Source organism: Chaetomium globosum, genomic scaffold (genome assembly GCF_000143365.1).
Source record: "Chaetomium globosum CBS 148.51 scaffold_3 genomic scaffold, whole genome shotgun sequence".
Classification (NCBI taxonomy): Eukaryota; Fungi; Ascomycota; class Sordariomycetes; order Sordariales; family Chaetomiaceae; genus Chaetomium; species Chaetomium globosum.
Window position 1 is genome coordinate 1,580,561 of NT_165978.1, and position 22,504 is coordinate 1,603,064.

General features: G+C 55.9%; 8 protein-coding genes across 8 annotated transcripts; 2 read left to right on the forward strand and 6 right to left on the reverse strand.

Moving 5' to 3' along the window:
* Positions 1 to 894: 894 nt before the first annotated feature.
* On the reverse strand, positions 895 to 2,926 carry CHGG_05804 (uncharacterized protein; the record flags this gene model as incomplete). The annotated part of the gene is made up of 5 exons (XM_001221898.1): positions 895 to 906; positions 1,029 to 1,076; positions 1,130 to 2,326; positions 2,380 to 2,601; positions 2,696 to 2,926. The coding sequence occupies 5 exons, from the start codon at positions 2,924 to 2,926 to the stop codon at positions 895 to 897; spliced, it is 1,710 nt and encodes a 569-aa protein (XP_001221899.1).
* A 2,897-nt stretch (positions 2,927 to 5,823) lies between these two features.
* Positions 5,824 to 9,175, reverse strand: CHGG_05805 (uncharacterized protein; the record flags this gene model as incomplete). The annotated part of the gene is made up of 5 exons (XM_001221899.1): positions 5,824 to 7,205; positions 7,369 to 7,461; positions 7,517 to 8,011; positions 8,061 to 8,690; positions 9,154 to 9,175. 5 exons carry the CDS (start codon positions 9,173 to 9,175, stop codon positions 5,824 to 5,826), a joined length of 2,622 nt encoding a protein of 873 aa, XP_001221900.1.
* Positions 9,176 to 9,796: 621 nt separating this feature from the next.
* CHGG_05806 (uncharacterized protein) lies at positions 9,797 to 10,688 on the forward strand (the record flags this gene model as incomplete). The annotated part of the gene is made up of 2 exons (XM_001221900.1): positions 9,797 to 10,112; positions 10,171 to 10,688. The coding sequence occupies 2 exons, from the start codon at positions 9,797 to 9,799 to the stop codon at positions 10,686 to 10,688; spliced, it is 834 nt and encodes a 277-aa protein (XP_001221901.1).
* A 713-nt stretch (positions 10,689 to 11,401) lies between these two features.
* On the reverse strand, positions 11,402 to 11,925 carry CHGG_05807 (uncharacterized protein; the record flags this gene model as incomplete). Its single annotated transcript, XM_001221901.1, has 2 exons — positions 11,402 to 11,566; positions 11,743 to 11,925. 2 exons carry the CDS (start codon positions 11,923 to 11,925, stop codon positions 11,402 to 11,404), a joined length of 348 nt encoding a protein of 115 aa, XP_001221902.1.
* A 506-nt stretch (positions 11,926 to 12,431) lies between these two features.
* On the forward strand, positions 12,432 to 13,520 carry CHGG_05808 (uncharacterized protein; the record flags this gene model as incomplete). Its single annotated transcript, XM_001221902.1, has 2 exons — positions 12,432 to 12,627; positions 12,688 to 13,520. 2 exons carry the CDS (start codon positions 12,432 to 12,434, stop codon positions 13,518 to 13,520), a joined length of 1,029 nt encoding a protein of 342 aa, XP_001221903.1.
* A 327-nt stretch (positions 13,521 to 13,847) lies between these two features.
* Positions 13,848 to 15,003, reverse strand: CHGG_05809 (uncharacterized protein; the record flags this gene model as incomplete). Its single annotated transcript, XM_001221903.1, has 2 exons — positions 13,848 to 14,570; positions 14,731 to 15,003. 2 exons carry the CDS (start codon positions 15,001 to 15,003, stop codon positions 13,848 to 13,850), a joined length of 996 nt encoding a protein of 331 aa, XP_001221904.1.
* Positions 15,004 to 16,416: 1,413 nt separating this feature from the next.
* Positions 16,417 to 19,525, reverse strand: CHGG_05810 (uncharacterized protein; the record flags this gene model as incomplete). The annotated part of the gene is made up of 3 exons (XM_001221904.1): positions 16,417 to 17,660; positions 17,766 to 18,402; positions 18,461 to 19,525. 3 exons carry the CDS (start codon positions 19,523 to 19,525, stop codon positions 16,417 to 16,419), a joined length of 2,946 nt encoding a protein of 981 aa, XP_001221905.1.
* Positions 19,526 to 21,098: 1,573 nt separating this feature from the next.
* Positions 21,099 to 21,716, reverse strand: CHGG_05811 (uncharacterized protein; the record flags this gene model as incomplete). Its single annotated transcript, XM_001221905.1, has 2 exons — positions 21,099 to 21,562; positions 21,632 to 21,716. 2 exons carry the CDS (start codon positions 21,714 to 21,716, stop codon positions 21,099 to 21,101), a joined length of 549 nt encoding a protein of 182 aa, XP_001221906.1.
* Positions 21,717 to 22,504: the final 788 nt, after the last annotated feature.

Genomic DNA, 22,504 nt, shown 5'->3' on the forward strand with positions numbered 1-22,504 from the left:
GGGGAAATGGGGAGAGTGAGAATAGAGCGATGGAGAAGGGCAAGCGGACGACATCTCATCCCGACGCCGTCGGCGGCCTGGCGCGCGGAGCATGCCGCGCTTGTGCGGCGGCTGGATGAGTGGCGGCGGAGTTTGCTGGAGCTGGGCGACGCACCGCCGCCGCCGCCGCTGCCTGCAGGGGAAGGGGAAGTGGAAGGCGAGGAGGAGGAGCCGTCCAGCCTGAGCCGGATGTTGGCTGGGTGTCGCGCGCTGGTGGCGGGGATGCTGGCCGAGCTGGAGGTGATGGAGCAGATGGAGCGGGAGGCGGTGGCGGATGAGATGGCGTGGGTGAGGGAGATGAATCGGGGGTCGGGCGGCGTGGAGGAGGGAGCGCCGAGGGCTGGGGCGATGTGGAGGGTTTTGTGAGGGGTGATGGACAGGCTAATTGTAGGGCATGTGTAGGGGGTTGATGGGGGTGGGAAGATGATTGTATAGAATAGGAGGGGTTGGCATCGGTGGGTATGATGATAATGGGGCAAGGTACGGCAGACGTATCTTGTTTATCATGTTTAGGCACGGGCAGATACCATTGTTTAACACGCAAGATTGTTTCAGTTCTACCTGACAGATTTTACCACCCGCAGAGAAACAAACACACAAAAACACAGAGTTCGCTGAGACTTTGAATTCCAGAGTGAAGAGCAAACTAGAAACACCCAAAGCCCGGTAATGTACATAACCAGATCCATACAATCATGTGGCTGAAAGAGCCGTGAAGCCATAGAAAATCGAATGCGCCCCAAAGTAACCGGTCATTGATAACGGGGCTGTAAAAGCGACGGAAATCATTATAACCTCGCTCATCCCACTAGCCCAGAACACTAGTAGCTAGTCGAATGAGGAAGGCCCCAGCTGCTACATGACAGACTGGAGGATAAGAGGTATTGTGCGAAACAGAAAACAAAACAAAGCGAAATGCGTAAAATTCTTGAGGCACGAGGCCCGAACTCTAACTACACCCCTTGTCAGAACATCGGCGCGCTTCTCACCCAGTCTACTGCATGGGAGGCAGCGAGGGGTAGCTGACGCGGTCGCGGCTGCGGTCGACGCTGCGGTCGACGAGCATGGGATCGATGCGGCTGTTGTCGACGCGGCCGTCATCGGAGCCCTCCTCGTACTCGCGGCGCTCAAGGCGGTTGCGCACGTAGCCGCGGAGGAACTCGACCGCGCGCACGTTGTGCAGCCAATCATCGTACGACTCGTTCTCCCCGGCCTCGGACTCCTCGGAAGGCGAGCTTACGGCGGCGCCGTCGGGCCCCTTGCCAGTGGGGGTGCGGTCGCCATCGCGGCGGGCGCCGGCAGCGCTCTGGAGCATGCCACCGGAGAGACGGCGCTCATTGTGGGCAAAGGTCGAACCGAGACCGGCGGCCGACGGATACGGCAGGTTCGGGCGGCTCGGAAGACTTGGGTACGAGACCGAAGTCGAGCTGTGGCGAGAAGACGGGGACAGGCCGACGGAAGAAGCGGTGGGCGAGTGGCCGGACGTGTACGACATGTTGCTCGACGGCGGGGTAACGGCAGGTGTGCCACCAGCCGAGTGGGTCGGCGCGCTAAGAGGAGACATGACTTGGGCAGCCGTGACAGCGTAGCCCTCGACGGCCGGGCGAGTCGCATATGTGGGGGAGTGGCGCATGTCAACGGGCGCGTAGTGCGTGTTTGGCGAACCAGAGTTGTCGTAGATGGTCGACTGCATCTGTTCGAGCATGTGGTCGATCTGCTGAAGGTCCTCCTTGGTACGGAGGTTGGGCATGGGCGGCAGGTAGTAGTGCTGCGCCAGCGGGCCGTTCGCAGCGCCGCCAACACCACCTAGGGTATGGGGAGCCTGCGGCATGTACTCTGTGGCCAGACCACCACCGGCAGGCATGCCGAGGGAGGAGTGAACGGGCATCAGCGAGCGGCCAATCTGAGCATACGAGCGCGGGTCAATCTGCGCGCGCTTCATGTTTCCGAAGAACTCGTTCAGGCTCTCTGCGTCACGCTTCCGCGCGGCCTCGTTAAAGCCGGCGGCCTGGTGGCCGATGTAGTCGGCACGGGAGCCGCCCATTGGGTGCTGGTAGTACATCGGGGCGTGGTACGTCGGCTGGGGCGCCTGCTGCTGCTGGCCGTAGTAACTAGCCTGTCCATTCTGGTGGGGGTGAGCAAAGTGCGCCGGGTTGTTGCCGCGCATGTGGCCGTTGTGATCATAGAAGGCGGAAGGGGCTGGAAAAAGGATTAGCCTCTGGATCTCGAGAGGGTAGGCTGAATCAAGGAGAAATACATACGCTTCGTGCCCGGGTGAGGACGGTAGCTCGGGTTCATGGCGCCCGACTGGTCTTGGGGGTTGCGGCCCGGGACAAGAACCGAATCATCGGCATGGGTCTTGACATGCTTCTTGAGATCCTGGGGACGCTTAAACGACTTCCCACAGAAATCGCACTTATGCGGCTTGAGAGGCACATGAACCCGAATGTGCGAAGTGATGTGGTCGCGCTTGACAGTTGTGGTGCGGCATTGGTTCCACTGGCAAGTCAAGTTCAGGTTGTTGGTGCTCTTGCGGCCAACATGCTTCTCGCAAATGTGTTCCTGAAGAGGTGTCAGCGACCCGGCGCATTTAATTAGAATTTAATTGGCTTTTTTTTTTTTGCGACAATTTTTCAATGCCTTTCTTTCCACTTACATAGAGGGCCTCGGCAGAGGTAAAGGGCTCCTTGCAGGCGCCCCAGTGGCAGACCAGGTTGTCATCTGGGCCTGCGCTGGACGAAGAGCTCGCGGTCGCTCCGGTCGAGGGCGCCGGGGTATTATCGTTGGACGCGGGATTCGAGGTTCCCGGAGCCGGAGCTGCAGGGGCCGGAGCGGCATTGGTACCCTCCTGGGCCGGAGCCTGAGTGGGGGGTGAAATCGCCGACATGATTCGAGCCCGATCGCTGAGTTCTTGGCGAAGTGCTTGGTGCGTGCGAATGTGTGATTGTAGTGAATTTATTCCGTTCCGAAGGTCACGTGGTGTGGTTCAGAAAAACCCTATGTGGCCCACTTTTTACCAAGAACGCCCAGAGTTGAAAGACTGCTTGCAGCAAGGGCGCCAAGGCCAAGAGAGTCGACAGTGCAGCGCTGAACAAGAAAGATGCCAAGGACGTCGAAAGATCGGAACAAAACAAAGTGCAGAAAAAACGTCCCAACTTTGGTGTGTAAACTGGTGTCTTGAGCTCGTTATTCTGGTGATGCAAAGGGGAAAATCGGATCAACATTTCAGTTCAGCAGAACAGCGGGCCGTTCTGTCTTTATTACGCATTCTCTCTCATGGCAGTAACATTGGCGAATGTCTTGGCAGGTGCTTGGCAGCCTGGGCCTCGGATGCCAAGCAAGTCTCATTGGCTGGTGGAGGGGTTCTCGGGCCGCCCAGGGTACTGATTGATGGAAAGGGAGGGTGCAGACAAGCAGCTTCCCGCCTGTATGACGCCTCGACCTAACAGAGCGACTTGGTCGCCAAGGTATGCCAAGGAGCCGCCGAGTCAGAGCCAAGGCTTGGTATTTGTAGGAGACGTCTTGGCGGCGCTCCTTGGCCCCCCGTCGCCCTTGCCTCTTGGTCACACGCTTTGCCCAGCCTGCCCAGAAATGCCCAGGCTGCTCATGCGGACCCTCATCCACGCTCCACTGTGTGCTTGCTTGACCAAATCGAGAGATTCCTCGGCCCACCAAGAGCGGGTTTGGGTTCTTTCTGTTGTTGGTCTGTTTCCACTCAATGGGTCGCGTCGGGGCCTGTCGGGCATCCATTCCCCTCTTAAAAAAAAAAAAAAAAAAGGAAGAAAATTCATCAGAGAAGCAAATGGAGGCAAGAAGGACCTGGCCCGGTCAAGGAAGGCGCCACTTCCAGGTGCCGTTTACAAGTTTGATTTGACTGACGTGGACTCGGAGGGCAAACAAAATCGACCCGCCAACTCGTCTTTCAAACGCGACAAAGCTTACCCGTGTGAGGCTCGCGAATTCGCAACTGATGCCAAGCTTTGCCAGCCGGGCCAAGAGATCAACCCTCCGCGTGCCAAGTGCTTGGCGACCCGTCTTCCCCGATTCCCGTTTGTCCCTTCAGCGAATACCATCAGCTTGGGTCGAACACAGCCCCTTTTCGCTTGGAACCTTCATTTCAGCGCCGGTTGAACAATCCCGCTGAGCAGGAGGGCGGGGAGCCAAGACTGTCAGCCCATCACTCCCGCCCAGCTTCGGCGGCTCGAGGGGTGGCGCGATGGGCGATGCGAGTCAAGCCCGACAAATAACACGTGGTTGGACGTTGAACCCGTCTCTCCCATCTTGTATCTTTTGGAACATTCCTTGCCTTGCTTGCTTATCAAAAGCTACCTTCACGAGCTCCATACTCCAGACCTACATGATTTACACAGCAGCACACAGGATGGCCAATGAGCCGGCTCGCCAGCCGCCTGTTGCTTGCCACCGCTGGTCATCGGGTGGCGCGACTCATGGTTCGTTCAGACAGCAATTGGGACAATGTCGATTTCACTTATTAATGCAGATGCCGAGATCATCCGCGGGATCCATGACATGATGTGATACCGAACATCCAGCAGAGAGAACCCCCACCGTCAAACCCCTCCTTTGACCCACCATTACAACAGCTTTGCCTGCCAAGCACGCTGACACGTGAATATCTTGGGAAAGGGGGTTACCGTGTCAGCACACCGAAACGAGGGAGGATTCAGGGGTTTTCCAGAATAGTCATACTGTGCATCTCGATCCCGTTGCCTAGAAAGCAAGTTGCATCTGCCTTGCCGCAAGGTGGTCGCTGCCTCCTGTTGTCATCATCATCTTCCGATTTGAACGCACGGCGCGGAGAGACACTCCCGGCTTCTTCATCTCGTCTGGGTAAGCCACTATCAACGACAGCCCTCACCTCAATCTTGGCGGTCTCTTGGTCCCTCTTGGCCCCTTCTTGGCCGCTCTTGGCCGCTCTTGGCCTGACCTTGGCGGGCGGTCTGGGCCAAGAACCACCGAGCTTCCCCCAGGTTTCTTGGCCCCTTGGCCCGTTTCCGGCTGCCGTTGCCCAGGAACAAATGGAACTTGAACTCCGGGCTCCCAAGAAAATCCCAAGAACTCCCAAGAAATCCCCAAGACCCAAAGGAGCGGGAGGGCCTTGGCGCCGGCGACAGGAACAAGCTCCTGTTGTGTCGTCATAGCTTGCTTGGTATTCGTACGGGGAAGCTTAACGTTGGCATTGCGGAGAAACAAACATAACACAATAACTAGCGGCTTGGGCCAAGTACACAATAGGTAGCGAGGTAGACTTGGTTACAAGCAAATACGGGGACTTTGCGGCTTGGGGCGATATCTAGCAGCCCCTCTGAAGAAGTAGGTATATATTCAGAGTTATCAGACAGAAAGAAAGCCACGAGTTTCTCTGCAATTTTAGCTTTTACACTCGAAATGCATTCAGAACTAGACTTTCTTATTAGCGTATTTAAATAAGAAACCAAGAAACCCTTATTAGCATATTTAAATAAGAAACCCTTCTTGTCCGGCTTGCTTTCTCCAGCATTCCATTTGGCACATTCCACAATTCCCAGCAGGAGGCATCTTTCACCCACAATGCAGCAGCTGGCTTGCTTACCCGGACAGAAAACAAACAGACAGAGAGAACGGGAGCCGTTGTTGACAGATAGAGAGAGATCAAGCAGGCCATACATTCATCACAACATCACCATGCAAAAAAACTAGGGTACCTTAACCAACCCCAACAACACCAGAACCCCCCCTCCGCCCCCCTCCCCTCTCCCACGCCACCTTTCCTAAGCGTACTTCCTAAGCATACTCCAACTCCTCATTAATCCTCGAATTACACAGACACCTACATTCGGGCACGGGACACTCGCGATGCCGCGCAAACCACTCCCGCGCATGATCCAGATGCAGCACATGGCCACAGGCCACACAGAACGTCGGAAACCGCGCAGTGCGACGCCGCGCCTCAGCATCACTCCCACTCCCACTCCCACTCCCACTCCCACCGCTCCCACCCGCACCAACAGCACTGCGCGACATGCCCACCACCTCCAGACACACCACACACCGCGGCAGGTGCTGCTTGCAGCTGGGGCAGCTGATGCCGCTGGCGACCATCTTCTCGGTGTAGGGGTTGGCCTGCTGCTGGTGGGCGCGGGCTTCGGTGCGCGGGGTCGGGGCCGGGGTGGAGGTCGGGGTGGGGACGGCGGTGGTGGTGCCGGTGGTGGTAGTGCCGCCATTGCCGGTGCCGGTGGGGGTGGGCTTGAAGCCGCCCATGCCCATTCCGCTGCTGCCGGTTCGGAGGGGGGGTGGAATGGCAGTGGAGGAGGTGGTGGTGGTGGTGGTGGCGGTGGCGGTGTGGGGCGGGGAAAGGGCTTCGGCTTTGAACTCGGCGTCGCAGTAGACGCAGCGCAGGCCGATCTGGCGGGAGGGCGGGGGCACGGTGGGGCGGCCGTGGTGCTTGCTGCGGAGGGTGGACTCGACGTCGAACTTGGCGCGGAAGAAGAAGGCGCGGTGGCGCTGGAGGTAGTGGCGGTAGGCGTTGCGCATGGCCGTGGCGCGGATGTCGTCGATGAAGCGCGGCGCGCAGGTGGAGAGGAGGAGGGCGGCCGTTTGCGTGTCGTTGAACTTGTGCACGTAGCGCGCGAGGATGTCAACGAGCGGGTCCGTCAGGCCGGTGAGAATGATGCCCTTGATGTCGCCGGTGTCGATCGCAGCGGCCACTTCTTGATCGAGCCAGGCGGTGAGGGCGTCGTCGCTGAAGTAGCGGACGGCAACGAAGCAACGGTCGCGTAGAGGTAGGGATTTCTGATCGGCGATCTCGGCCCAGTTTCCGGTTGCAATGATGGCCGATATGGCGCGCAGGTAAGGGTCCGTCTTACAAGCCACGCTTTCGTCGAAGTCCAGTGCTGTTTTGACGTCGTCGCCGTTCTTGTCGATCAGTTGGAGTGCTAGGGAGACGAACAGCAGCTCCGGGTTCTCGGAGCTGGCCTTCTTCAACACCTGTACAGCCCGCTTTACCTCTCCTCTGAAGACGGCATGGGCGGCGACCATAGTGTACCACGTCGACTCTCTTCCGGGACCCGACATGGACATTGCTTGCTTGAATTCTTCATCGTAGGGGCGGCCGAGGCCGCATATCTCGAGACACATCTCTCTGTGATGCAAACGTTTGGTCTCTACTGTTCCGTCAAACTTGGGTACCCCAAGTTTCTTGTTTATCGCGTTCAGGCAACGCTCCCACCCGACCTCGTCAGGGGGTAACGAGTCTTCCGACAGCCTCATCTGAGGCTTACTCCCTGTTTGACGTTAGATGCGAAACCAGGGGAAGACGAGACTACCCACCCAGATCATTGGTCCAGACGCTGTGGACGCCCATATAACCAAGGTCTAGAGGATGCGATATCATCCCGCCGTCAGCGGCCGCCGCTTCGGCGCCTGTTGCAAAGTGGTGAGCACCTGGAAATCAACGGTGAAGCGCCCGTGTACTCACCAGCAGCCCAGGCCCAAACATCCATCAACCAAGGGTCATCGGCAACAATCTTCTGATTCTTGACGAAGTCAAAACGGTAGCCCTCTTGGGCGCGGAGAAGCATCGTATGATCAAGAGCAAACCGTTCTTTGCTCGAGAGACCCGACATATCCCTAGTTTCAGTGAGGAGTTTCTCGTGCTGCTCCAACTGAGATAGGAGCGCTTCATCCGGCTGTTCTTTCCCTTGCTTCGAAGCCAACCTCAGAGCCTTGAGCTTGTCGGCGATTGGAGATGCATCCTCAAACAATAATGAGGGGCTGCTCTTAGATTCCTCCGTAACGAGACGTCCATCGGGCGGTACGTTTGTCAGACTCTGTTCTACGAGAGACTTGACGTTCGCCTTTTGGGGCCCAAACAACGGTATGTCGGAGAGGGCCTGTTCAGTCAAGAAGGGGCCAAAGATGTCAAGTGCGTGCGGCGACTCGAAGTTCATCAGCTCCTGGTAATCGGTCCCATCTGTAGAGCCGTTAGCATTATCCATTGTCAGGGGAACTCCATGACATACCGGCTTGTCCCCGATGTGGTGGCTGCCATGGTATTAGCTGGAAGGGGTGCTCTGAAGTAAAGGAGGGCTTTTGCAGCACATCAAGTGCGCCATTCGCCCTAAGCACCAAGGCCCGGGGCTGAAGAACGGGCGAGCTCAGGGTGATCCAGTCGAACGAGATGATCTTGTCATTTTTGCGGTTGGCTTCGGCGTAGAGAGGGTCCAGCTCGTATGACCGTCTGACCTCGAGAAGCTCGGGACTGCCGTCTACCTTGACATCCTCTTCGAAGTACTCCTGTCGCGTCGACAAGACCCTCAGCTGGCCAGTCCGAGAGAGCACACCAAGCAAGCCCGCTTGGTCACGGCAAAAGCGGAGGGCACGGATGAAGGAGTCCCCACTATCGGAAGGATTTATTTCGTTCTGCACCGCGCGGTCAAGCCACAAAGCCCCGCCCCACGGAAGGCCGTCCTGTTCAAGGGCATTCGTGTAGGACTGGTTGGCGTTGTGTCGACTAGTGGCTCGGCGATCCCAGATCATGACACCGGGGATGTCGAGGGCAGAAGATGCAAAGTAGTTTTGGTCAGCATAGTCGATGGCCAGGTTGTTGCAGCATTTGGTTTGAAACTGGGCGACTGGACCCTGTCCTTGGTCTAAGTTGATGCAATGGTTGGTCAGTCAAGAGGTCCGGTTTCGCCGTCAACAGCAGCTTTACCTCGTAGATCATGGATTCGCAAGCCCTGGCCTTTGACAGCTGCCACTAGCACGTTCGGGTTGTCCTCAAAAAACCTGACACTTGACACCGAGGCATTCAATTCCAGTCTCTCTACCGGGTCCGAAGGAATCCTGACGTCCGCGGGGAAGCCAGAGACAGTAGCATCGATAGCTGAAAGACGGTTGACGTCCCAAATATGTAGGCAGGTGTCGCTCCTGACCCGATCGAGTGCAACGGCCAGTTTCCCGGCTGTACTGAAAGCCACGGCCTGGCAAGTGCGCGACATCTTCAGGCCGAGCTCCAGATAGGCATTGGAGTTGTCATCGATCCGCAACAGATTAACCACGCCGGTCGATGTACCCACGGCAACCAGGCCTGGCACAGTCGGTGACCAGTCATACGTGGTAAGAGGCGGGAGGTCATCGTGTTTTGTGAGTTTCCTGTGCTCGAACCGTCCTCGCTGGGCTATGCCTGTTGGTTCATAGAGCTGCACCACACGATGCTGCAAGTTGATATGTATAAACGAATCTCGGTTTGCACTGGGCGACCACTTGATTAAGCCCGAGTCGGATCGATCCATTGCGGCGACAGTCAAGACTGGATAGTGATGAATCGCTGATGGTCACTGGCGAGTTGCGAATTATGCGATGGATGAGGAGATGAGACCGGAGTGGTTCTGAGGCTGGAGGATTGCAGAGAGAAACGAGTGCTGTTTCTCTAGATTCAATCCGTCCTCAATTGCTCACTTGTGTTTGATGTTGCTGTTTTCACCATGTAACAACATAAAGGTGAATTTGGTTGTCTAAGTTCACGAAGCATGCTTGGTCGACCTGGCGCATCCAAGAGCTTGGGAGCTTCCCAAATTGGTAGGTTAACCCTAACCCCTCATTCCCGCTCGCGGCAGGCAATGCATGAGGGGCCCAAAATTTCTGGCTTGGTGGGATTGATTGGATCCGTGAACGCCAACTCTCGAATCGCTCAAGGCACGCCCGAACATCAAACAACTGTTTTCTGACGCGCAGCATTGAGTGGGAAAAAAAGAAAATGGGAAATAAACGACCACATCAAGACACCGAGTCTTCGGGCCACGGCTTTGAGAACGCCGCGAGAAAGCGACTAAGAACCAACCGCCCGCATAAACCAAAGCCTGCGGCCGTCGACCTTGACAGCCTCAGTGCGATCAAGAAGCGTGCTAGGGCGATCGAGAGACTACTCACGCGGGACAACTTGAAGATTCCGGCAAACAAACAGGGCGACCTTGAGCGAGAATTGGCGGCACACAAGCGGCGCATTGAAGATGCGCGGATGAAGAAGGATAGAAGCCACATGATACACAAGTACCACATGGTTCGGTTTTTTGGTATGCCCCCGGTCTTCCCCCCTACTGCCCATATGCCGCTCCTAACCCCGCCCACCAGAAAGGAAAAAGGCAATGCGATTTGCCAAGCAGCTCGAAAAGAAGGTTGCGCAAGCGACGGACCCCGAGGAAGTTGCCCAGCTCAAAGCCGACCTTCATGTTGCGCAGGTCGACATCGACTACGCGATATACTTTCCCTTCATGGAGCCCTACATCAGCCTGTACGCTGCGGCCGCAGCGGGAGAGAAGGAGGAGATAAACAAGGCGGTGTTATATCTGCGTACGCCGCGGCCGCCCATGTGGACTGTTGTTGAGAAGACGAGGGAGGACGGCCAGGCAGCGCTCGAGAGGTTGCAGAATAGGCGGCCGCAGACGGATTCGAGTTTGGAGGCTACCCAGCAACCAGTACAGGACGATGTCGCAGGGAAACAACACTCGGCAAAGAAGGGGAGAAAGGGAGCCCAACAGCCCGGTGCGAAGACGTCAAAACCAGAGCCAAACCAGAAGAAGGGGCAGGCTAGGAAGCCGAAAGACAAGGAAGAGGAGAGCGATGATGGTGGTTTCTTCGAAGAGGATTAACGGCGGTTTCTGCGAGCATGGCAAGAGGGGCCCAGCAAGGTGGATTGTCTCTAGTCTTTACTAGTGTTGTCAAGCGACTGGCCTGAATTCTGATACCCATTACCGAGAAGAGAGAATTATCGAATGTTTTTCTACCCCTTCTCACGTATCACACGAAGCTACGCGTGATTAATTTGAGTTAGAAGCACGGAATTGAAGTTCGGTTCGACTTGTGAGCCAAGTAGCGAGTGCCGTTAGTACAAGCATGTAAGTACATGGATGTTGATGTCAACTTGATTCGCTACCTACCTAGTACTATGATACCGTCCAACAGTTTTCCGCGTACTTCTCTAGTTCTTGAACGCTCAAGATAAAGTCACCCTCTCCAGGGCCCGCACTTCGAAGAAACAAGAGGCTGAACCCTAATACCAATGCACCAGTAACATTATATGATACCGGGTTGGTCGTGGTATTCTCAGTGATCGAAATAGTTTGCCGGAGCACCGGCTGAAGGGTGGCACTATGGCGTGTTGTCATCGCTCCCGGGCGAGTACTGTGAGGCTCTTCCTCCCACTTCTCCAGGGTAATGGCGCGGCGGGTATGTTCAAATTTGGCGAGAAGGATAATCTTGACCTGGTGATCTGACGCAGAAAACCACCATCTCATCTGGTAACGTAATTCTGCTAATGGATAAGATTCTCCTGCTTCGACGACCAGTGTTGGCCAGATGGGTCTTATCGCAACTCGGGATTTTGGGCCGCCCGTAGAGTCACCCTCCCCATAAACTCCACCATGGCCTCGTGCTCGACGTGTAGGGGAACCCATCGATACCCAACTTTCTTCTCGGCCGCTTCTGACAAGTTGATCCCTGTATCCTTGATCGAGTTCGATATGGAGTGCTTCATGTAAATCGTTGGCGGTCGTGATGAGAAGAATCCCGCGATCGCTATCGTAGCGGCGGAAACGAAATCTGCGCCGTCTCTTCTCTCGCTCACGCTCGATTTTGGCGAAATGAGTAGGCGAGACGTCTGGTATAAATTTGGTCTACTGCTAGCATAAGAGAAGAGGGTAATACCATACGTGTAACGACGAAGCAATCTCCAGTGTTGCCATTAATTGCGTCGAAGAGATCCTGCACATTGGTGAACCGGATAGTTGGTACATCATCGCCTTGGTTTGACCGTGGCGCAGTGGACACAAGTAAGGCCGATGCCGATATCGACGGAGATGCCGCCGACTTCAATTCCGTTGACATCATGGTGGAAGTAAAAATACTCTGTAAGTGGGAGAAACAAACCGGGGTGCGTAGAGGCTGTTAGAGGGTACAAATCATCGGCTCGCATACAAGCTTTGGGCCGACGAAAATACCAGGCGCGTGCTATGTACCGAGGTATGTAATAGAAGAGAGATGTGGGCGAAGTTGTGGTGGAAGAGGATGGTGATAAATGGAGTGGGGTTGGGACAGGGGGGATGACTTGGATTTGCAAGAATAGTGATAGTTCAGATGAGAACTTCAGATGAAAAAGATATAAATGGGAAAGCGTGGGGTTTTTTTTATTCAAATAAGGTATATCCACGAATTCAAGTTTGCGAATCGAATCAGATGAACATCTGAGCTGTGAACCAAAAAGCAGATCTAGGCCGCCGTGGTAGGCCTCACTCACACTTTCATAAACGAAGAAACTCAAGCGAGTTCGACTCAACCTTCCCGCCACTTCCACCCAACAAGAAAATTAGAAGTCGGGTATCCTCACAAACAAAAACATGGCTGCCAATACTACGCAGATCACGTCGTCGATACTGGACCAACCCGTTGACTATCGCGACCTGAAAGAATGGATCGAGGAGCAGGAGCGAAACCCGAAACCACTCACGCCGCATCAGCAGCGGGCCATCTCCGACCTCAGACGCTCTATTGAGCCCGACATTGGCGTCCGCGATTGGGTCAGCCTAATGAATCGTACTTCAAATATCCACCCCTAATCACTCCTGGCAACCCTCACTAACAACTCACCACCAGGATACACCCAAGCCCACGGCGGCACCCCCGCCTTCATCGACGAGCCGGCTCCGGATGAGCGATGGACTTACCGCTGTATCTTCAAGCCGACCGCCGACACCGAGCAAATGTCCTTCCCCAACCCCGAAGCGGGCTTCACCCCCAACGAGCACGGCGTGCCGGCAGCCCCCAGCTTCGGCCGCAAGAAGGACGCCAAGCAGTACGCAGCCAAGTGCTGCGTCGAGTGGCTCATGAAGGGCGGCTACATGCCATCAAACGGCACCGACGTCGAGTTCCCCAAGCCGCCCAAGACGTCCCGGCACGCCAGCAACACGCCGACGCCCGCCCCAGCCGCGAAGAAACCCCGGGGAGACAACAACAACAACAACAACCACCCCGATGCCCCCCCCAACCGCCCCAAGAAACGAGCCGCCAACAGCGACAACGACGATGAGGACGACGAGGACGACGACCCGCCGGCCACCAAGCGGGTCGCCACCCTCTGCCAGCTCCTCGGCCTCGCCATCCCGCAGTACAAGATCACGCCAGCCGTCCTCCTCCCCACCCCGCACCTCTCCGACACCGACCCCTCCTCCCCCTCCACCATAGCCGCCGCCCCCCTCACGCCCTCGAACCCGCAATTCTTCGACGGCTGCGCCGACTTTGGCGCCGACGCCATCAAGGTGCCGGAGGGGCTGGGGCGGGTGAGCAGCGTGTATGGGCGGCGCAACGCGCGCGAGAAGGTCGCCGAGGAGGTGCTGGCGTGGTTGGTGGCAGAGGAGGGGCGGCGGATGGCCGAGGTCGAGGAGATGATGGCGCAGGTGGGGGAGTCACCTACCGAGGTAGGTAGTTAGAAAAGGGAGGGGGTGGGAGTTAGGGTTCGGGATGAGGATATCGGGATGGGGTTGGGGGTCATGGTTATGGTTCGCGGTGCGTTTTGCGGGTGGCGATTTATTGCTGGGGGATATGATTGCCATCTAGGACATAGCCAGATGGGTTTCGGGATCTTGCTTGGACGTAGTGGTCCACAAGTCAAGGGCTGACGGGACGATACATTCGAGGTTGGATGGACAACCGGATATCGCGAGTTGATAATGGTGATTTAGAAAACGCTATATATAGCCTCTTACGATTTCGAGAAACCGATTTCATCACCTGGCCAAATCTTACGTCTGACACGCTCACTTCCCCCGGCCCCTACCACCTCCTCCCCTCCTCCCACCACCACCACTACCACTACCCCCTTTCCCATACGGCGTCTTCACCTGAAGATTCTCCGGCAAGTCGGCAACCTTCACGCCATCCGTCCAGAGCAGTCCCACACCCTGTTTCCTCCCGGCCACCTCCTTAAAATACTTCAGCGGCACCAGCCCGTTGACATCGCCCTCGGTCAGCACCACCCCGTTTTCACTTATCCACCACTTGATCCCGCCATCCTTCAAACTGGCCGCCACATCGACATAAATTAGCACCTCCGCATCCCTGCGCATCCCGCTGACCACGCCGGCCTCCGAGTCCTCCGGCAGCCCGGTGCTAAAGTGCACGTGATTCCGCCCCATGGGCTTGAGCCCGCCGCTGGCGACAATGGACGGCCAAAAGGCAAAGTAGGTGCCGTGGATGACGGCGGGTGGGATGGCGACGGCGCCCTCGGGGAGGGCGGCGGTGCCGTCCTTGTCGTCGGCCGGCAGGGCGAGGGCCTTGAGAAGGTGCTCGCTGTCCAGCTTGATGGAGTGGCCTTGGTTGGCCCGGATGAGCCACTCGGACGGGTTGGTGGAGGACTCGTCGAGGTCTGGGTTGGTGGCCGGGTTGGGCTTGATGGTGAAGCGCTTCTTGTCGTTGTTGTGGACGGCGTTGAGGATCTCTGAAAATGTGGGAGCGAGGGCGCGGATAGGGCCCCATTGAATCTGGAAGAGGTTTGTTAGTTACCGTATACCGTAGGGAAGAGCCACACCCTCCTCCTGGGGTGCGGCCTCGCAACGCCGCCACTTCATCACACACCCCCTCCTAACCCACCCAACCCAACCCAAAAACAAAACAGAAAAACAAACAAACAAAAACACTCACCACCCTCCCCAAATCCGCAAACCCCTCCCTATCCAACTCGACCCCCGCATCCCCCGCCCGATGCCTCAACAGCCTCGACAGCGCCCTCGACAAATCCACCTCGCGCTGCGCCCTCCCCCCTTCACCACCACCACCCCCTCTGCCACCTCCTCTCCCACCCCTACCGCCCCTTCCCTTCCCACCCCCTCGCCTCCCGCCGCCCGAGGCTCGGGTCGACGACAGGGCGAGGTCCTCGAGGCGGTCGGCTAGAGCGTCGGGATCTGTGGGATCCATTGCTGCGGGTTTTGTGTTTGGTGGGGTTGTGGGTTTTTGGTTGAGTTTGATTTTGCGCTTGAGGTGAGTGAGCTGAGATTTGGAGAGGTGTTTCGCTGCTGGGGCTGTGGTTGTGGATAAGAATTTGGTGGATGTGAATGTGATGGGAGTGTGGGTGGCGAGTGCGGTTGCTGTTGCTGTTGCTGTTGGGAAAAGGCGGGGCGGCGTTAAAAGGCGTTTTTGCATGAGTATATGGAATGGAAAGGATGGGGTGAATGGGCAGAGCAAGCTGAAATGGTGCTTACTTTTGGGAGGTTGTTTGTTAGGCGGAAGTAGATCTTGAAATTCAAGGTGGGGTTACAAGTTCAAGACGTTGCTCGAGGCTATTCTTCGGTTTAATCACGAGGAGGCTAGAGCGCGCTAGGAAAAGGCCATGAATCGCCTCTGGGAGAAAATGAATGATGTATTCTTTGACCCAAGACGTGATGACTTGAGCAGACCATGAGCGGGCCGCTTGTTCTCTTTTGTAACCGTTGAGAAGTCTCTGTGAACCCTAGCTAGGTCTGTGTTCCGGTGACTCATGCCGGACAACCCAACTTCAATTCAAGCAAAAAAGAGAACTCAAGGTCAAGGTGGACAAAAACGGAAACTCGTCATCATTGTACAATCAGTCAACAATTAGATACAGCCCTTCAACTCCCAACCCTTCCCACGGTTGGCTGCCCTCCAGCTCACCCGTATTTGTGCCCACACGTCCGTTCCAACCCAAGGGTATCGACGACCGTCCAAATCCTGCCCGCCGCCAACACCAGACAGAAACGACTTGGAAGAGAGAGAGAAACACGAGCGCCCCTAGTTAATTAAGTCAAGACCGCCGAAACCACCCTCCGCACCGATGCAGAAGCAAAAACAACCAGACGACCAAAACGACTAAACACCGCAACCGACGCCCTTATAAAAATAACAATGGCGTAAAAAGTCGTCCTCCCTTTCCCTTTTTGTTCCCCCTCCCTCCAAAGCATAATCAAAACCCTCCATCTTGTCCATTAGCGTTTCGTTTCTGCGTAGGCAGTCGTCGAAACTAAGCCGCCATGCTCATGATCGATTCTAAGACGGCCGTCCGACCCTCTTGTCCAAAATCCTCCAACTAAACCAAGATGGAAATAAAGCAAAATGCATAAAAGTGCAACGATACTGATGATGCAGTGCTCAATGCAAAACAAAGTCGTCAAATGCGAGCGTCCCGTGTCCGATGATGCCAAGAAAAACACAGAAACGCCATGCCGCCCGTCTGCAACATGCATATATCGGTATTGGTACAAGTCGTGAGCGTAAAAACATACGCCAAGTTCGTGATATGTCGTCGCGGCGCCATCTGCGTTTTCCCGCCGTTGTGTACTACTTGTTGCGGAATTCTATTATGATGGGTCTCCTTTAAGAGCGGAGACTGGGGATGCCGGTTTCGCGCGTCCGGCGGCCGAGGCTACCGCTCCTGTTGAGCACGATGCTGCTCTGGCTTAGGGAGGCCTGGCGCTGCTGCTGGCCTCTCTCTTCGGCGAGCCTCTCCGAGAGGTTGTTGATTGCACGCTCCTGATGTGTGCTGCGGTCGAGGTACGAGCCTCGGTCCTGGTAAGCGCCGCGTTCCTGAGGCGTGCCACGGTCCGGGAACGAGCTTCGTTCGAGGTACTTGCGTGCTGGGGTAGTTGGTGTCGAGGACGAGGGGATTGCGGCAGCGAGCCGGGTGGCGATGGCAGATGGGATCATCCTGCGACGTGGCAAGGCGGAAGGGGTGGCCGGGACCTCGGAGGGAGACTGATGATGATTCTGGACACTCATGGTGGACTCGCGAGGATTCATGCGGAAATTATTCATCTCGGTGACCGCCCTGGAGGGGCCGCGGGCGCGCGACTCGTCTTCCTCGTCGCCCATGGTTTTCCGGGTGCGAAGCAGGAGAGATGTTTTTCGCCCTTCGCGGTTCTCCTCGGGCTCTTCGGAGTCGTTCCTCCTGGACCTCAATAGCAACGATGACCTTCTTCCGGTTTGGGGCGCCTCTTCGGGCTCGTCGGTTGTTGTTCGGCGGATCCGGGACAGGAGGAGAGACGATTTCCGCCCGGCTGTAGACTCCAACGGCGTGGTAGGGCCCGTGGTGTAGCGGGAAGCGGGAAGTGAGATGCTGGCCAACATCGTCTTCCTCTTTTGTTCTAGAGATGTCGGGGCTCTCGGGCTCGTGCTTGCTTTTATCACCGTTTCCGCAACGGCGCTAGGCCGCCTGTGAGGTGCAACCACATCGAGAGAAGGACTGTTGTTGGTGGTGGGGCTGATGATTGCCCCTTGTTCGAGAGCGGCCGTCGCCGGTTGGGGTTCCTTCTTTCGCTCTGCCGGGTCAGCCAGCGCGAGGCACAGTTCAGTTAGACTCCTGCAAATGCTATCGGCCTTTTTACGCAGCTGCCTGTCCGTGACGCTGCCATTGTATCCCCCAATCGTACTCGCGCTGCTCGAAATCGGCCCTGGTTGGCCAATGGAGCCAATCAGTGATGTCAGGGCCATGGCATCGGTCGCCGCTGATTCGATGGCGGTGAACACGTCTGGCTTGACCAGATTCTTCGTTTTGCTGAGGGCGGATAGGAGCAGGGGTTGCGTCTCGCGCGGCGCCAGCGGAGTGCTGCCACTGTTGGCCTCTGCGTATGATGAGCCAGGTCCTGAACCACGCTTGGGGGAAGCGGACACGGTTGTGGCATTTGTCGTCGCAGTTCGAGGGCGCTCATCAGATGATCTAGACATACCTCCGCCAGACGTGGACGGCATTTTGCCCGTTCGTTCCAACCGATGGATTCTCGATTTCAGCTCGTCAAGCTCATCCCAAACCGTGGATGGCGCGGCCGTTGACGAAGAAGACTCAGTTCCCTCGACTCCGTGGTTCGTCTCCGAGCTATTCGGTTGAGGCCCATCAGGTAGAACATTTGCGGACTTGGGGACCAGTGGTGAGGAGTGGTATGTCCGAGCCTGAGTCATTACCAGGTTTGCGTTCCTGTATTGGGTCACTCTTGGGGATGAGCTGCTGCTGTTGTTTTCCGTGAGCGACTGCCTTCTGCGTTGATATGCCGAACTACTCTCCCCCAAGGAGTCTTTGAACGAGATTTGCCTGGGAGTAACGGGGGATGGCCTCATAGAACTCCGGCCGGGTTGCGAGCGGCTCGAGTTGTCAGCACTGGTAGTGATGGGAGGTAGGTTCTCTCTCCCGGGCGTGCGATATGACGATTCTCGCGTCAGTGGTTGGGCCGGGTGGTTATCAGCTGCTTGGTGAAATCGTGAACCATCGCGTTGGTCGGAAAGGCGACGCGACAACCCGGGAGGTGAAGGTGCATCGTAGGCAGGGGTAGATGTTGAGAATGGCCGACGATGTGTCCTCGCAACTCGAGTCTGTAACTTGTTAGTGGACCTGGTCGGATGTTATGACCGGCTTATACAAATAACTTACAATAACATTCGGCTCCGCGGGAGCCGCTTGTTTCTCAGCTGCCCGGGGCGCCGGGTCTTCTCGCGCAATCTTCATAAAGATGTCTGCGGTATTATCGTTGTCGGTAGTCGTGGTCATTTCGCCGGAGTCAGAGGGGGCGGGGTGCGAGAAGTCTTCGTTATGTCGGCCTTCAAGGGTTCGTAATGCGCGGTCGCGCTGGTTGGGATCCAACGCGTCTTCGTTGTACGAGTCTTCCGAGGTGTGCCGGCCGGGCATGTCGAGCACGACGCTTTTGCGTGATTTAGAAGACCGGAAAGACCTGATAGGGGGAATAACGGCGCGCCCACTCGAAGTGGCGGCGGCGTCGGCCGTGGCGGGCGGGTTGTATGATATTGGGGGGCGCGACTTTTTGTCCTCCGACTTTGTGGCCCCGACGACCTTGCCCAACAGCAATGTCCGTTGCCCTTGCGCCGCCGCTTCTTTGACAGCGCTCTCTGTCAGGCGACGCTTGATTACTGGGATCGCGGTAAATGTGGGTTGCGATTGCGCCGCAGGCGTGTCGCCGGCGGTGGTTCTCTGTGGCTCCGGAAATGACGCTGGGCGCTTTGAGCCAGTGGACGAGCTGTTGGATGTCGTTTCGGTCGCTTGAATAGGGAATTTGAAGGAACGAGTCCTCGTGGCACCGTCGCTTTGCTTTGACTCGGAAGAGGCCGGTTTATCCGGGAGAGTTGGGGTGCTGCTCGAGTGGTGGAGGCTGTGATGCGACAATTCAGGGATGCGCCGGGTTGGATCTAGGGGATCAACAGCGACGGTTTGCGACAGGACAGGCGCGAGTGGGGTGGGCTGTTGGAGCGACGGTAGCGAAATGCGATCTTTCCTTAAATCGACAAAACGAAATGCCGGCAGTTTGGAGGAATTGTGATTTTGGCGATGCGCGTGCAAATTGCTGTTATCGCTTCGTGTGTTGGTGCTGGTGTTGGTGTTGTGCGATCCTCTGCTGTCGTGCGCCTCCAGGGGTTGAGGTTTGGTGCTGGAGTGATCCGAGGAGAGGGCCCAGGAACGGGCGGCGGGACTGGTCGATGTCATGTTTTTGGGCCTGAGGTGCCCTGTGCTTTTCGAGGCTCCACACCAACCGGCGCGCACACTCAATGCTGTGCCGGGCGTGTCAAAATGCGCGGTTCGGTTCCTGGTTTCAAATTCCAGTGCCGGGGTTTATGTCTCGGGAAGATGTTTCTTCAATGGCCAATCTTGGGGACTATTTGCATTTGTCGAGTTGTTATCGAGAAAGCGCATCAGCAACGACTCCAAACTTTGCCAGTCGACGTCAAGGGAAGCCGGCGTTGGTTGGGCGCGTTGGGAGCGGGCAGCTGCAGCAACGAACTAGAAGCGGTCTGACAGGTCCAGCAGACGCATGAATGCGTCGTATTAGAGCAGCGGACAACAAGCAACAAGCGTAATATCGTGAGAGTAAAGCAATCCTGGTGTGATTAATTGGCTGGTAAAGCGTAGCTGAAGTCTGAATTGTTTGTATGAGAAGAACATAGAGAGATATTGTGAAGGCGGGGAGAAACATGCAATCAGTTGTGGTGCTCTCGTGGATGACTGTTGAATGCGTGGGCGATGCTTAGTGGCCATGCGCCAACTGTAAATTACGGAAAAGCAGCCCCACAACCTGCACAATCTGAAATGCAGTGTAACTCTAGTAACATTTTGTACAACTCATCAGTGTCCAAGCACAGGTGTCAAAAGTCAGGTAGAATACAGAGGACGAACGCCCTCCATACAGGCGTTCTTGCGGAAGGTGAAGGAACATGGAAAGCTTTTCGGTATGACAAACGCTGGTATAGGGATACTGTGCCTCATTGTGGTTCGACACTGTTGACCAAAACCCGCTACACTTCGGCTCACAGAATCCCCGCTAGGTACACTCGGGCCTGAGAATGAGCACGGAATCTTCTTTTTTTTTTGAGAAAAAAATAATCACATAACAGTAAATTAACTAGCCACCATTGTGGAGGATCAAAACCAAGGAATTAAAAATGACGTGGAAACGGAAGAGGCCCTCGGAAAGGGGCCAGACAAGAAAAATTGTGTGTTCTTCAAGGTGGGGCCGGAGCAGCCCGTCACGTACGAATACACAAGTATGTAAGAATTTGTATGGATATCGAGCATGAATTACCACATGCAAAAAACATCGCGCTAGGACGAATTAAACCAAGGTTGGGATGCATCCGATCTTCCTTTTCCCTTTTTGGGCATGGACAATAATACGAAGCAGAGACGTCGTTCGTTGCTTAGGCGTAGCAAATCCCACCACGCCTCATAAGTTTACTTCCTGAGTATCTGTGCCATGATAAAACGGCGGGCCCGCGCTCTTCGGCACAGCCAGGCTTTGTGAGGCCAAAGCGCAATTCCATCACCGGCATGCCGACCAAAAAGGGACATGCAGTCGCAAACCACCTGATGTCACATCACACCCCGCAATCCTCCGCACCTCCACGGGGTAGGAGGTGCAGGAGGCGGCGCAACTGCCAGTGCCAGCCCTGGGAAGCAAGAGAGAGTTGGCGAGCGAGTTGAAACGCCGGTTGAGAAAGAAAGAAAAAGGAGAAAAAAGATCCCTCGCCATGGTAACATTGACCGTGGAGAATTTTTGTCTCTTTTATTTCGCTACGTGCAAAGCCCTGGCTCCAAACCCTGTCTGTGGTGGGAATGAAGGAGTTGGCGAACCAGGGTGTCGCGTTTTCTTGTGCGAGGGCTGATGCGCTCTGTCTGAGGGCCTTGCACTGATCCTGGGGGTCTGGGTCCGAGAGGGCATTGGCGAATCATGTCCGTCAATATCCAACATGGAAAGTTCGATGCGCACATGCATTGTGGACAGAAAGAAGCAACGCAAGCGAGACTTCGAGACCTCGAGGATCAGGAAGGCGTTGGCATTAACCACAAGCCGCAAAAGGCGTAGTTGGTTGGCATATATTCGTACGAAGTGAAGTGTACATATAACTCCAGCGTTAACACAAACAGAACGCAGGGGCTTGTGCAGATACCCACTGGCAAACCGCAGAAGACATTTGATCTGTCGCGGAGCTGCCGACGGCTGGGGCCGTGATCTTCGTGCTTCGACAACTAGCGCATAGTTATTTCGTAATGGTGCCAGCTATCCGAGATGGTAAGGTTCTTCGCGCATATACTCACTCGTAAAAAGCTCCGATGTGTCCGCCTCGCTGGAACTGATCGTCGTGAATGTCTCGGGATCATCACCTTCTTTTTGAGGAGACATCTTGGGGTCTTTCTTTCGGTTGATTTATGTCCATAGCTGCGTCTCGCATTCGCCTTTGTACATGACAATGGCTTGCAGAACCGTCGGGAAGTGCGCTGCAATGTCACGTTTAGACGAGATAGGCTTGGTCAGTTGAGGTCGGGTTGGGGTTCCTGTAGTAACTGGGGAAACCACGGGGATGAGATGATACCTGGGAGTACTAACTATGAAAATATCAACAAGTTCATTATCAGGAACCCCGCCCCTCTTGCACAACGCTTGAGATGCTTCAAGTGTGCTCGCCGCTTTGCGGAAGGCGCCGTCTCGAGCCGGGATAGCTCAGCCTTGAACCGGGGCCACATGCCAGCGGAGATGGAAGAATTTAGTTATACTTGTATGTCTCGCGGACTGCCTGAGAAGCAAATCCTAAGATAGGGAGCCGCCTAATAAATAAATGGTCGATTTTAGCCATCAGATGCTGGCTCAAGGCCACTCCACGAGGATTTAGTCGCAAATAGATGAGAGCGGGTGGGCTCATTGAACATGCGGGCGGAGAGCCTCCGTAAGGCTTCATCAAAATCTTGCCAGCATCAGGGGAATCGCCGGTTCTCGTGGACGGGGTTCCATAAAGGCTATTTAGAGCGCACGCTTCGAAAGGTATCCAATGGGATGGGCACGAGGCCCTTCCGCGATGCTTTGGACCATCGGGGTTGGGGCTGCAAGGACGGGCGGATCCCACAGCGTGTCCGGTACTATTCGTTGCTCGCGAACAGGTCGTTCGGAGTCAATGATCGGGAAAGAAAGAATCG